The sequence below is a fragment of the Physeter macrocephalus genome, chromosome 7 (assembly GCF_002837175.3).
Source record: "Physeter macrocephalus isolate SW-GA chromosome 7, ASM283717v5, whole genome shotgun sequence".
In the NCBI taxonomy this organism is placed as follows: domain Eukaryota; kingdom Metazoa; phylum Chordata; class Mammalia; order Artiodactyla; family Physeteridae; genus Physeter; species Physeter macrocephalus.
Window position 1 is genome coordinate 148,039,567 of NC_041220.1, and position 14,662 is coordinate 148,054,228.

General features: G+C 54.0%; 1 protein-coding gene across 1 annotated transcript in view; it reads right to left on the reverse strand.

Annotated features, from left to right (window-relative positions):
* PRKX (protein kinase cAMP-dependent X-linked catalytic subunit) overlaps window positions 1-10,495 on the reverse strand; it is a 92,925-nt gene extending 82,430 nt beyond the window's left edge. Inside the window, exon 1 of the mRNA XM_024115470.3 lies at window positions 10,170-10,495. Coding sequence (XP_023971238.1) covers window positions 10,170-10,335 — 166 coding nt within the window. The 5' untranslated portion in view covers window positions 10,336-10,495. The remainder of the gene's footprint in view (window positions 1-10,169) is intronic.
* Between the last annotated feature and the right edge of the window lie 4,167 nt (window positions 10,496-14,662).

The window sequence follows — 14,662 nt, forward strand, 5'->3', positions numbered from 1 at the left end:
GAGCGGCTGGGCCCGTGAGCCATGGCCACTGAGCCTGCGCATCCGGAGCCTGCGCTCCACAACGGAAGAGGCCACAACAGTGGGAGGCCCGCCTACCGCAAAAAAAAAAAAAAAAAAAAAAAGAGGAGACTGCACCGTCCGGGGGCCCCCGGTTCAACAAATTGACACTTTCACTTCTCTCAGGACTGTTCATTGCAAGCTCCTCTGTTTACTTGTTTGCTTTTTTTTTCCTATAGAAGATGATGCAGTACACACTGTTTTAAGCCCCTGTTTTGTGATGCATTCCTTCCCCTGTCTCTTTCTATCCCCCTCTACTACCTTATTGAGTCCTTTTTTGTCTTTGGTTGCCTTGGAATTTTGCGTAGTTGATAACATCCAACACCTATGCTGTCATCATCTCCATGAGACTTGGCTCCCTTTCGTATCCAAACAGTAAAAGATGAGATGGTGGTGGGGCGGGAAATAATTTAGTCTTCCTCCTAATTGTATTCATGCTTCACAAACATGGTGATAACGTAGCAACAAAGAGTCATGTACCAAAGAAGAAAGAGAAATGAGAGACAGAGAGACACTGAGTCCTGATGACATCAGTTGAGGCCCTGGATCAAGCCATACCTGAAGACTGTCAAGGACATTCCTGTTACATTTAAAAAAATTCAAGGGCTTCCCTGGTCGCGCAGTGGTTGAGAGCCCGCCTGCCGATGCGGGGGACATGGGTTCGTGCCCCGGTCCGGGAAGATCCCACATGCCGCGGAGCGGCTGGGCCCGTGGGCCGTGGCCGCTGAGCCTGCGCGTCCGGAGCCTGTGCTCCGCAACGGGAGAGGCCACAGCAGTGAGAGGCCCGCGTACCCCCCAAAAAAAAAAAGATGTGACAGCCTCGGGTAACTCATTAATCCCTTCCCCAGCGTGCACAGGCAGGCGCACACACACACAACTTCCAGCCCCAACTGTTGGTCAGTGGAGCTCCCACTTCTCCTCCCAGGTAGTAACGGAAGAGCTTTGTATTGTTACTGTGGTCCCTCCATTTGTAGAAGTCAATGCCGTCAGATCAGGGCTGAGGCCCGGCTGGGCGCAGCCATCCACCCGTCACGTTCTCCAAAGCAGTGCCGCGTCTCAGGTGAGGCGTACACAGTAGATTAGAAGAATCAGCGCACGATACACTGAATAAGATGTCCCTGTCCTAATCCCCAGAACCCGGGGACATGTTCGTTTACATGGCAAAGGGGAACTGAGTTTCAAGGTGCTAACCACAGAGGTGAATCAGCAGAGCCTTAATAGGGAGATGCTCCTGGGTCAGCTGGGTGAATCCAGTGCAATCACCAGGGTCCTTAGAAGTATCCGAGAGAAACAGGAGAGAAGCAGCATGAGAAGGGTTTGACCCGACAATGCCGTCTTCAATGACGAAGGAAGATTATCATAAACAAAGGAATGCGGGCAGCTTCTAGAAGCTGGAAAAGGCAAGGAAACGAATTCTCCCCTGGAGCCTCCCAAAGGCACACAGCCTTGCCCACACCTTGTTTTTTTTTTCTTTTTTTTGGTACGCGGGCCTCTCACTGCCGTGGCCTCTCCCGTTGCGGAGCACAGGCTCTGGACGCCCAGGCTCAGCGGCCACAGCTCACGGGCCCAGCCGCTCCGCGGCACGTGGGATCTTCCCGGACCGGGGAACGAACTCGCGTTCCCCGCATCGGCAGGCGGACTCCCAACCACTGCGCCACCAGGGAAGCCCCCACACCTTGGTTTTAACCCAGCCATACTGGGAATTCCCTGGCGGTCCAGTGGTTAGGGCTGGGAGCCTTCACTGCCGAGAGCACTGTTCAGTCCCTGGTCGGAGCACCAAGAAACTGCGAGCTGCACAGCACGGCCAAAAAAGAAAGAAAGAAAGAAAGAAAAAAACAAAACAGTAGTACCATTTCCAGACTCCTAACCCTTGGAACTGCAGGTTAATCAATGCATGCTGCTTTAAGCCACTGAGTTTGAGGTAATTTGTTAGCCAAAAGGTGCGAGAGGCCACGAGAGAGATCCCAACAGGAGACCAGGGAAGAGGAGCTGACGCTGGGCCTGGGCTTCCCGTGCGGGCCCAGCCCTGCCCTCCTCCCCCGGCTCCCTGACCCGGAGTCAGAACAAGGAGGTGCTCTGAGCATCGGAAGGGTGCATGCACGACAGGTATGCTGAAAGGAGCGAGCGCCAAATCCATGCAAAGACACTATCGTATGTCCTGGAAAACGAGATGAGCCTGTGTTTGGAAAAGACGATGATGGTGATGATGTTATGGCGCTTACCTTGGTTCCAATCAGCCAAGTCCACCTGGGGTGAGGCTCAACTAGTGCATCATGGGAACTCCAAAGAGGCTGAGGTACCACATGATGCATTAAAAGGTTCATGGTGTTATGGGCTGAATTGTGTCCCCCCACCCAAAGAATTTCATCTTGAAGTCCTAACCCCCAGCACCGCAGGATGGGGTTGTATTTGGAGATGGGGTCTTTACAGAGGTGATGAAGGTACAATGAGGTCACAAGGGTGGGTCCTGATCCCATAGGACTGGTGTCCTTAGAAGAAGAGGAGATCAGGACACAGACGCACACAGAGGGACGACCTTGCGAGGACCCAGGGAGGAGACGGCCGTCTACACGCCCAGGAGAGAGGCCTCGGGAGGGACCAGCCCTGCCCACACCTGGATCTCAGATTCCAGCCTCCAGAGCTGTGTGAAAATAAATTTCTATTGTTTAAGCCGCCCAGCCTGTGGTACATTGTTTCTCTAAGCAAATGAATGCAACAGGAGAAACAAAACAGGTCCATCCAACACAATGAAATATGACTCAGCCATAAAAAGGAATGAAGCACTCACACAGGCTACCAGGATAAAATTCAAGAATGTGAAGCTCAGTGAGAGAAGCCAGACAAAAAAGGCCAGACAGCGTATGATTCCACGGATGTGAAACGTCCAGAACACGCAAAGCCACAGAGACGTGGGTGAGTGTTTGCCAGGGGCTGGGGAGTGATTGCTTGATGGGTAGAGAGTGTCCTTCGGGGGATGATGAAAATGTTCTGGAACCAGATAGAGGGGGTGGTCGCACAACACTGCGCCACTGAACTGTTCACTTTAAAACCTTCTGTGAATTTCAATCGAACGAAAGCTTCCCGAGGGTCAGAAGTGATGCAGATGATGCTGGCGGAAGGTGGCAGGATGTGGCAGCAGGCGGTGGAAGGCGATGGTGATGATGTAGATAACGACAAAGACGGCTCCCAGGCAGATCAAACTAACCAGGTCCCGAACGGCACTCCTGGCCTTGTCCCCCAAACACTGCTCCATCCCCAGCCCTCAGTGTCTCCAAGTGGTGGCACAGCTTTCCAATCACGTAACCCCCAAACCTTGGAGTTACCCCTGATTCTTGTCTCGACCACCGTTAGGGACTGCATGTCTGTGTCTCCCCCAGATTCATACGGTGAAGCCCTAACTCCTGGTGGCACCGTATTTGGACATGTAACCTCTAAGGAGGTAATGAGGTCACATGGGTGGAGTCCTGATCCAAGAGGGCACTTCCTTCTCTCTGCGCAGGCACCCAGGAAAGGACATGTGAGGACATGGCAAGAGGACAGCCATCTGCCAACCAGGAACCCTCTGCTCTCACCAGAAACCCAGTCAGCCAGCACCCTGACCATCTGGGGAGAAAACCCCCAAATGCCCCGTCCTGCCTCACTCCTCCAGGGGGTCCCTGTGAAAAATCAAGGGAAATGACTGTGCTCTGACCAGAACACCAGGTATGATCTTGAAAAAGTGAACCTTCCCGTCTCCGTTCTTTACTGTTCTTCCCAGCAAAAAAGAGCATTTGTACTTTTCAAAGAAAAGAGGAAAAAGGGAAACGTTTCTAAATGGTGTGAAGGTGGTGACATGTGGGTGTTTGAAAACAAACAAACAAACTTGGGGGAAAATACCAAGAAAGCCCCAAGAAGTTGCTCCTGAGACTGAAGGAGATGTACCGAGAATTGTGAACACGTGTTTCTCAGGAGGAACATCGTGCTTACAAGCTTCAAGTGACCCCGGCAAGGGGAAGCTTGTGTCTGTGTCACGTGATGCTTTTGCCCGTGCCTTCCGGTGACAGACATGGCCTCCTAGGTGGTCCCCAACTGTGGAGAGACCCATCCCAGAAGCAGGTCTGAGAGCAGCATCGTGGCGCCATGTGCTCATGCCCACGGAGGAGCCAAGTCGGGACAAGGAGGGCTGCCCCCAGATCCAGGGAGAGAGGTGTCCTCCTGTAAGGAATCCAGGATGTGACAAGGTGAGGCTGGCGCTCGGGCAGCCACCTGCAGCCCAAAGGCAGAAGCTCAGGAGGAAGAAGCCAGGGCGACATGTAAGGAGAAGTCAGCCCAGTGTTATGGACTGGATGTCTGTGTCCCCCCAAATTCTCAGGTTGAAGCCCTATCCCCTCCCCACCAATGTGACGGTATCCAGAGGTGGGTCTTCGCGAAGTAATTAGGAGGAGATGAGGTCATGAGAGTGGGGTTCCCCGGATGGGATGAGTGTCCTTATAAGAGCTTTCTACTCTCCACCACCTGAGCACACAGCAAGACGACAGCCAGTGCAACGCAGTAGAGAACTCTCACCCAAATCCAACTACACCGGCACCTTGATCTCGAACTTCCAGCCTCCAGAACTGGGAGAAATCAATCTGCGTTGTTGATAAGACACCCAGTGGACGCTATCCTGTTATGGCAGCTGGTGCCAATCAAGACAACAAGGTCAGGATGGATTCAAGATAGCGCCCCTCGGCCTGACCACATGGGAACTAACTCTGCCCCATCCAGCTTGGGGGATGACCTCTGTCAAACAGTGAGTTCTGCTTTAGCCACACCCACATGCCGTGTGGGATGAGGACACCCCCGGAAAATACATGTAACCTGGTGTCCTCCACCTCCAAGGATTTGGGGAAACTGCTTCCTGGACCAAGCTGTAAAGCCACATAGGAATGAACTCTGCAATCCTCTCTGGCAGGTGTATTAGTTTCCTAGGGCTCCCACAAACTGTGAGCTTAGAGCCACAGGCATCCACCCTCCCCCATCCTGGAGACCAGACGTCTGAGGTCAAGGTGTCCCAGGGCTGAGCTCCCTCCGGAGGCTCCAGGGGAGGGTCCTTCCCGCCTCTTCCAGCTTCTGGGGGCTCCAGGCATCCCTGGGCTCATGGCTGCCTCCCTCCCGTCTCTGCCTCTATCTTCCCGGGGCTTCTCCTCTGTGTCTGTGTCTCTCCTCTTCTGTGTCTTAGAAGGACCCTGTCATTGGATGCAGGGCCACCCTCCTCCAGGAGGACCTCATCTCAGACCCTTCACTGCACCACATCTGCAGAGACCCTGCTTCCAAACAAGGTTCCGGTTCCCAGGTTCTGAATTTGGGGGAGAAGGGCGACTCTATCCGACCCAGGACAGCAGGTTCTGTGTGCACGTGTCTGTGACCCGTTTGCTCATTCCTGTCTCTCTCACTGACTGCACATTTCTCCTCCTGGCTGGTCCTCACCTGACCCTCCCCATCCCATTCTTTCTATCCTCTGGCCCATTTTCCTTTTCTCCTCCTGAGCAGGGAACTACTGGCTCTGCATCTCCTAAGCTTCTCTTCCCAAAGTCCCACCCCTCCTCCCACCCCCGCCGTCCCCCTGGAGATGGAAAGTAAGAAAGCAGAGTGCGTAAGATGAAGAGGACATGCAACAGGCAGATCCATGGAGACAGAGAGCAGATGGGGGTTCCCAGCAGCCGGAGGAGCAGGAAATAGGGGGTGACTGCTCACAGATTTGGGGTCACCCTGCGGGGGCAGCAGACGAAAATGTTCCGGAACCTTACAGAGATGAGGGTCATGCAACTTTGTGAATGTGTAAAGCACCATGGCATGGTTCCCTCTGAAATGGTTCCTTTTGTGTTATGTGAATTTCACTGCAATTTTTAAAAAATGAGAAGGAACGGGGCCTTCCCTGGCGGTCCAGTGGTTAAGACTCCGTGCTTCCACTGCAGGCGGCTCGGGTTCGATCCCTGGTCAGGGAACTCAGATCCCACCTGCCACGTGAAGTGGCCAAAAAACAAGTAAGTTTTTTTTTTTAAATGAGGAGGAACAGCCTGCAGGGCTTCTGTAAGACAAAATATTCTTTTCCAGTATTTTCCGTAATTTTATAAAAAGAAATATTCTTTTCTCGCATTTTACCTGACTTTCCAAGTTCCTGTGATGCCCACTCAAGGTGAATCAGATTAAAAGGTGAACACAATTTTCTGGGTACTGCTACACAATAAGCAACATTCCCTGCTAACGGCTTCTGCCAACATGGCCCCGGGGAGAAGTCATTCATTCACATGCAGTGGGCAATCTCCCCAGTGTGGATTCCACCCGCGAGGCGCGCTGCCCCTGTGATGGTTTGGGAGTCCAGGTGGGAGGGAGAAAAATTCGGGCCGGTTCTGGGGAACCAAGAGTGCATGAGAGAATCTTATCAGCAGGGAGGAAAATGAACGTAAGAGACAACAGTGCAGGTTTAATTACTCACTACGGAAGGTCTCCTCGGTCTAAAGAAAATACAACTTTCTGACAGCGTGATGTGATAGCAAAAAAATACAAAGTGTCAGGCGTAAGCACATTTCTGTGGTCAGGGAATGAGCTTTGTGCCTCGATCTCAGTGCTGGTGGCTGCCCAGATGGATGTACGGGATAAAACTGCACAAAACTACGCGCATGCCCCCTCCTCACAAACTCAAACAAGTTCCCGTGAAAAGTGGGAGCACTGATTAAGGCCTGTGGTCCCTTAGCAGGATGGACCCCACGCCGGCGCGCGTCCTGGTTTTGATATTGGGTGACACCTACAGAAGACGTCACGGGGGAAAACTTCATGAAGGGTGCATGGGACTAGGTGCAGGTTTTGGAATTCCCCCGTGCGCCTATCATTTCAATACATTTATCTTTAATGGCACCGTTGTTCGTGCTCATAGCAAGAAATCAAGCCTGGTTACCGGGACCAGGAATGTGGACCAGGGGGCTGCACACCATGCCTTCTGTAACTGAGCCTGTTTCTCAATCTATGAAATCAGTTTGGCCAAGACAGGACCCAAGGTCCCTTCCTCGCTCTTTAAAAAATGCCCATGAGATTTTTCACCAACACAAGCTGAGCTTTCTTCCAAGCTGTCTGAGTTAGTGGAGAGCTACTCAACCTAGAACACGGACAACTTCCCACAGACAGTTTACCCAGGAGCACAGAATAAGGCCATCTGAGACCTTACTGGTCACTGACTTTCCTCCTTATTCTATCTCCAAGGTGTCATGGCCGCCCCATGAACTGGGGCGTCTGCTTCCAGCTGGGTCTTGGTATCCTGGTGCCAACCCTCCTGGGGGGTCCTGCCATCTGAACAGCCACTGCCAGTTTTGCTAAATCATATGCAGAAGCACATCTGTGCCCACCTGCTGTGATCCACCTCTGCTGATCATCACAACCGTCCTTGGGGGATTATGAGTCAGCAATTCTGTCCCACGGGCGCCTCCCCCTGGGGCCCAGCTCACAGGCAAAAGAAAAGGATGAAAACAATGCCTGTTGGTGAGAAAAAGAAGAGCTCACACACCGGCGTGGAGATCAGACCAGGTGAAAATGCAGAACTGTGTGAGGCCAGAACTTCAGGGTGGAGGACAAGCCCAGCCAGCCTGGTCCTTCCACCCTGACTCATTCTGGAAGGTTCCAAGGGCGTGGGGATTGTGGTTATGTTAAGAAAGGCTGAGAGGTTTGTCAGGATGGTTTTTTTGGTTTGTTTTCTGTTTTGTGTGTGGGTTCGTTTCAAGTTGTGGAAAGCAGCCTTGCTCAGCTGGAGAAATGCATACAGATGGCCTCAGACGATTCAGAGCCACTGGGGGTGCCTGTTTGCGATGGGGGACAGTTAGGAATGGGTCCAGGAGCAGTCAAAAGGGAACTTAAGTTTCCTGGGCCCGAAGCTTAGGATGAAGAGGCACCACGCTGGTCCCAACTGCGTTCTAACTGTGGGTAAAGAGCCCAACATAGCCCCTAACTTTTGTCCATGACACCTCATGGTCTAAAGTTACTGGAAACTCTAACACCTCTGATGGGTTTGGAATTTTTAAAAAGCTTATTCTTAGTTTCTTAGATTAACCATGCGCAAATAAATCTAGAATATTGAAAGTTCTGGCAAAAGGTGATTTTAAAAAGCCACCAAAACTGCAAAGCCACACACACACACACACACACACACACACACACACACACACACACACACACACCCTGGGTCCCAGGCCCCTGCTGGTCCAACATCCTGAAAGTGTGTGACCTGGCTCTCCCTTCACACCCTTGGAACCCACAGGAAGTTATCCTTGAAGAGCAAGTATCTTCTTCATTAAGAAAGGGAAAGACTACTGGAGAGCTCATTTCCCCCCCACCCGGCCCTGCTCGGTCCCCAGAGGCAGTGACATTCTATTTTTAAGGACAAGATGACTCACTGGGCACCCTATGCCCACTAGGCAGTGCTCAAAGGGCCCCCAGGCAGCTGCAGACACCAGGCTACGTCACGTCCGCAGCCCACCCACCAGCCCATGCCCCGCCTGATGCCCTGGCACCTTTCACAATAGACTTGCTTAAGTGCCCAAAACAGATCCAGTTGCCAGAGCTCTGTGCCAAGGGCCGCCGGGTCCTCCACCAACTTTCCATTGCTGAATTGTGTTTCCACCTACCCGTGTGACTGCACTGGTCTAGGTTTCTATCCTCCTCTCCTACCCTGCAAAACACAGCCAGCTTTTAAAGCAGCCCTGCAGAGCGCCCCAGAGAGAGAGAGAGAGGGAGGGAGGGAGGGACAGAGAAAAAGAAAGGGAGAGAGAGAGAAGATGGAGAAGCTGAGACAGAGACAGAGAGAGAGAGAAAAACAGGAAAGGAAGAGAGAGATGGACAGAGAGAGAGAAGATGAAGGAGATGGACAAGGCTTAGAGGCAGAGGAGGAGAGAAGCAGGGGAGAGGGAGGGTGCCTTCTGTCCCCTCCATCCCAAATCGGGTTTCCTAGTCCCAAACCAGGCTTCCTGGGCACGCCTTCCTCACAGCCAACTACACATGGGCAAAAGGCTACTGACAAAAAGGGAAGGTTTCAAGGCCACTCTGAGTGGTTTTAATGCCACTCTGAGTAGTTTTAATGCCACTCTGGCTGTGCCCCTTGGTCATACGAAGCCCCAAGCCATGCCCTTGAGGCCAATGCTTCCTCCCTTCCAAGAGAGGGTGGGGAAGGGCCCGAAGAAGTACCTGGGTACCCCTGCTCCATGGTCATTTACGGTATGTGCCCCCTTCCCCACTGATTCTTTCCTGACAGGTTGGGACAACTCCCTTAGCAACAAAGAGTTGCTAAGAAGCCACAGGCTGGCTTGAGCCCACAGCTTGAAGGCAGCGCCCTTGCAGAGTTTGAGATATTCTGACCCACTCAGAGCGGGATCCATACACCAACACGTTTTGGGATCCAGGCACTCAGGGAACTGGAGACGTCACGTTTCCAGCTGCCTAGGAGTGGTCAGGTTCAAAGAAGGACGACAAAAAGGAAATCAGGGCCGGATAAAAGAAATGCCCAGTTCCGGATACACAGACGGAAAATACGGCAGAGTAGGGAAATGCGTAATTCACCCCCACTGCCGCCCCGCGCCCCTAAAACGCCAAGGGACACCTGACCCCCCCAGTTCCAGATAACGCTCTCAAGTCCAGGCGGGAGCATCCTGACGCGGGGCAGAGGGGGAGCCTGGCCAAGGTGAGGTCTGCAAGGGTCTCTGCGGCCGCCGCCGCCTCCGTTCCCGGGAGCCCCTGCCTGGGAGGGCGCGCGACGTCCTCAATGTGACGTGACCCCAGCAAGTTCTGTGACGTCGGGGGGTCCCAGACACCGGGAAGGTTGTTGGGGGGCGGGGGGCAAAGTCTCAATCAGGAGACTTTGGAGGCGCGGGGCGGAACGCCCGCAGGTGGGGAGGCTCTCGGGGGCCGGAAGGAAGCCCTCCGAGTCTCGGGGCGTTCGGGGGACCCAGGGCGCGGGGGGAGCCCCGCGCGGACACCCCGAGCAGGCGGGCCCAGGCGGGGCCCTCCCCGGGCGGCGGCCGGGCGACCGCACACGAGCCTTTTGTCTGACGCCGGCTTCCCGGGCGGCGCCGAGCGCCCTGGCGGGCCGGGTCCCCGCGCGTCGCACTCACCCACGGTGGCCAGCGTGTCGAAGTCCTGCGGGCGGTAGGCGGGCGGCTCCGGCGAGGACGCCCCGGGGCCGGGGAAGTGCGCGGGCGCGCCGTCGGGGGTCTCCCCCGAGCTCTCTCGGGAGTCGGCGTCCGCCGCGGCCGCCTCGGCCAGCCCGGGCGCCTCCATGGGGGCGCGCTCAGGTCCGGGGGGCGCGGGGGGCCGGGCTTCCCGGGACGCAGCCTCGGCGGGCGGCGCGGCGGCGGCGGCGGCATTAGCGGCGCCCACCCATGCGCGGGCCCCGCCTCCCGGTCGGCGGCGGGGCGCAGTTGGCGGCGCGGCAGGCACAATGGCGGGGCGCGGGGCGGCGCTCAGGGCACGAGCGGCGGCGGCAGCCGGTGGGAGTGGCCAGCGGCCTGTTGGGGCGGGCGCGGCGCGGCCCGGGCGGGGGGCGCGGCCCGGGCGGGCGGGTGCGAGGCGGGGTCCTGGCCGCGGGCGCCCGGCCGCCTGCTCATTCCTCTCGTCCCGCGCCCGCCGCCGCCGCGCGGTCGCTGCGTGCGCGCTGCTGGGGGGCCGGGCGGAAGCGGCCTGGGCGGGGCCGCGCGCTCCCTCCGCACGCCCGGGCGCCGGCCCGGACTCGGCCCGCCCGGCTGGGGGTGTGGCCCGCGCCGCCGCGCCCCGCCCCCGCCGCGCCCCCGCCCCCGCCGCGCCCCAGCCCTGGGACCTCAGGGCCCGGGCGCCCGGGGCCTCTCCCGCCATTCTGCGGCGGGCGCGGGCGGGGAGGTGCCCGCGCGGCCTCCGCGCCCCGGGGCGCCCCCGGGATGGGGTCTCGGCCGAGCTCCCCCGGGAGACGCGCGGGCCTGTCCCCGCGCCCCCTGCGCCCCCGCCCGGAAGGCTGGGGGGAGGCGGGACCGGCTGGGGAGCGGGAGGGCGTGGCTGAAAGAAAAGTAAAGTTGAAAGGTAAAGCTGGAGTTGGATGCGGATGGGGCGCGCTCCGCCGACCGCGCGGTGCCCGCGAGTCCCGGCGGGCCGCCGCCACGTCTGGCGAATAACCCCCGGGACCAAGGCCGCTCCCAGCCCTGGCTTGTTGGACGGCAGTCATGTAAGATAACGCACCATGGGGGAAGCGCGGAGCTGCGCTCCCGGAGCGTTTCTTGACAGCTTCCGATAAATCTTTAATTATTTCAAAAGAACCATTTAAAAAAATACTAAGAGGCAGGTAGCAATCAGAGAACTACCAAATGCAGCGCATGCAACTTGACGGGCCGCTGGTGTAAACACACCAGGGACGATTTCGGAAAAGAAACGCAGGACGGTCACAGACACACAACGATAGCGCTTGGTTTTTCCTAATGGGAAGTGTGTCCCAGGCCATCTCTGGTTATAGTTATACCCCCAAAATGTCGGGGCTGTATCTGAAATGCAAATGTAGCCAGACGGATCCGGCCACTGTTTTTTCCGGGGATCTGGTTCAAGGGCTCCTTGGACCACAGCGGGCCGGGCAAGGAACGCCTGGAATCGGTCTTTCCGAGCAGCCCCCAGGGCTATCCGGGCTGCAGGTCCGCGGACCACAGTTCGAGCAGCGAGAGGGCATCGTGCCTGCCCTATTGTTTGGCGGGGTTCCAGCGATTCCGCCCTTGAAAGGGAGGGTCCTGCCCCCGAGTCGTCGGGTCGGCGTGGGGACGGTCTGTCGCAGAGGCCAGAACTTCAGGAAGGAGGCGTTTTACGGGGAACCAGGCCCGGCCTGCCTCGCTTGGCCAACTGGGAGGGGGCGACAGGAAATGAGAACCGGCTCTGGGTGTGGTGTACTGGCCCCCGGCTGCCAGCCGCGCCCCAGCCCTCCTCTGCACACTGTGGGTGGCTTTTTCCCCGGGCGAGACGCCTGCTCTCTGCTGGTTGCCAGATCTTGAGCTGGAATGCGAAAAATTTGCTCCAGGAGCGGGCCGCGTGCGCCCCAGCGGCTGCTTAGACAAGGACTGGTCCCCTGCGCTCAGGCCACCAGGCCATGGCCCGCGGAGGGGCGACCGGGACGGTCCACGCCGGGCAAGGGCGCGTCTCCCCGCGGGGAGCGCGCGCGCGCTCCCCGCGGACGCGACCTTGTGACTGCGGTCGGGCTGGCTGATTAAGGTCGATGGTCAAGGCTAGGGTTTCACGCCCAGTGAAAGGCACGCCTTGCCCTTCTAATGGCAGCCGGGGAGGAAAAAGTAACAGAGACGCTTGCAGAGTTAAAACTCTGGGTGGCGGAGTGGATCTGACCCTTCCTCGCCCGCCCGGAGCTTGACCGCATACCTACCTATTCCTATAAATATCCCGGCGGGTTTCACAACACCTTGATGAACAAAGCCGCTTTCATCTGGAAGGCTCATAAAAATTCTTCAGAAACCACAGCATATTTCTTGAAAGGCAAAAAAGAAAAAAAGCCCTGCAAGCGAGGCATTACAGGGTCCTTTGTACCGCCTTTGTGATGAGTATTCGGTGGTGATGGAGCAGGGAAATACCGAACTCTGTAACCCAGCGGACGAAAGGCTCCCCGTACGCAGAATGAGCTCTAAAGTCAAGGCCGAAAACAGGTGTAGGCGGTGTTGAATGAGGGAGAGATAAAAAGGGTGGTCCATGAGGGCAGCTGGCCACTTCTTTTGGAATTGCATATATTTGTAAATGTGTATGTCTATAAGTAGATATGTAGATATGTGTGCCAGTGTATACTGAGTTAAAATAAAAAGTGTACAGTTGCCTTCACAAAGTTTACAATCTCTCTATATTATTATATATATTACATTCCAATATGTTCTGATATATATTCTAAAGTGTTTACCAGCCTTCACAGACTTTACAATTTATATGTGTATAATAGATATTAAGTATCACATATTATAATCAATTCTGTGATACATGTTTTACAGTATATATTCTGTTTGATTATGTTCTAATATATATATATATATTCCAAAAGAAGTGTTCTGCTGCCCTCACAGACTTTATATTTATATATATTAATATTAGATATTATTATATCACATATATTCTAATGTATTATCAATATATATTCTAATGTTTTATTATATGTTCTAATATATATATATTCCAAAAGAGGTTTTCAGCTGCCCTCACAGACTTTACATTTTTTATGTATATAATATTAGATACTATTTATGCCCCATATATTCTAATCTATTCTGAGATATATATTCTAATGTTTTATTATATGTTCTAATATATATATTCCAAAAGAAGTTTTCAGCTTCCTTCAGACGCTACAATTTACATATAATATTAGGTATTATTTATGTGATATTACTACATTCTAATATGTTCTGGAATATACATTCTAATATATTTTATTATATATTCTGATTCCGAGAAGTGTTCAGTTACAGGAATACGGTTTCCGATTTCCGCGGTTAGACTTTACTGTCATTCAGATGAAGCCGTGGTTTAGTAGGAATAGCCTAGGTCATTTCTCGTGATCAGTGATTTTGTTCCTATTTCTCAGGTGAGCTGTTGCATAGCCACGTAGGGGGGTTTTGTGCTTTCATTCGGCACCAGTGAATGTTTTCCTGGCAAGGAGTGATTCAAGTATTTATAAGCACTCACTTTTAGTAGGTTTGCGATCCTCTGCTGCTTCTTCTTCCCCTGTCCGGACGGCCCTGTGGTGGGTGTGCGTTGGTTTAACGCACTAGGAGTTCACGATAACCTAGTCAGTTGGCTACGTTCTATTACAATCCTGGACACTTCTGCCTCCACGATGGACCTCTGCTGGCATGGTGAGTCGCAGATGATGGTACTTATTTCATCGTTATGATCAGTACACCCACGGTCATCAGAGGCCTGCCCCGGTGGGAGCCCAGCTGAATTCTCAACAATCACAAAGCGCCTCCACGCACCCCAAGAGCTGTGTTTTGGCGCCTGGCTCTCTAGAGATATTTTATGCAAAGCGGACCCCCTTTTCAAACAGCTTCAACTTCACTTGTTGAATAAGTAAGTGTTTGACCCAACACACACGTGGATAAGTTTTGACCTAGCAATGGCCTTCCTGCTGATGGAAATGAAGTTCTCACCATGGAGATGCCACACACGCTGCCCTGGTTAGGGAGGTCATGAACTCCAAATGGGCTGAGAGCAATGAACTCATCCAAGGTAGAATCCTGGATGGTTAAATATGTGCACATTTGGGTAAAATCACGCAATCCACCATCACTAAAATAAAACAAAACCCTAAGCCACCCTCTCTACAAACTGAAGTTTAAAAATCTGAAAAAGTACAAGGACATTTGACTGTCACACAGCTCTTATTCGTGTATGGAGCTCCAACGTCTATGCATAATGTTTTTATACGTGTCTATTTACTCGGAGGCTTTTCTTGAGGGATTTCAAAGGAAACTGTAGAGGAACGTGTTGAGAATAGACACATTGCCTGGGAGAGACCAGCCTGTAATTAGAAGATGGTGCATTTACTCATCACCAAAGATACGCAGGAAAGTTTTTACTTGTCAGATGCCGAAGAGATTCATGGAAA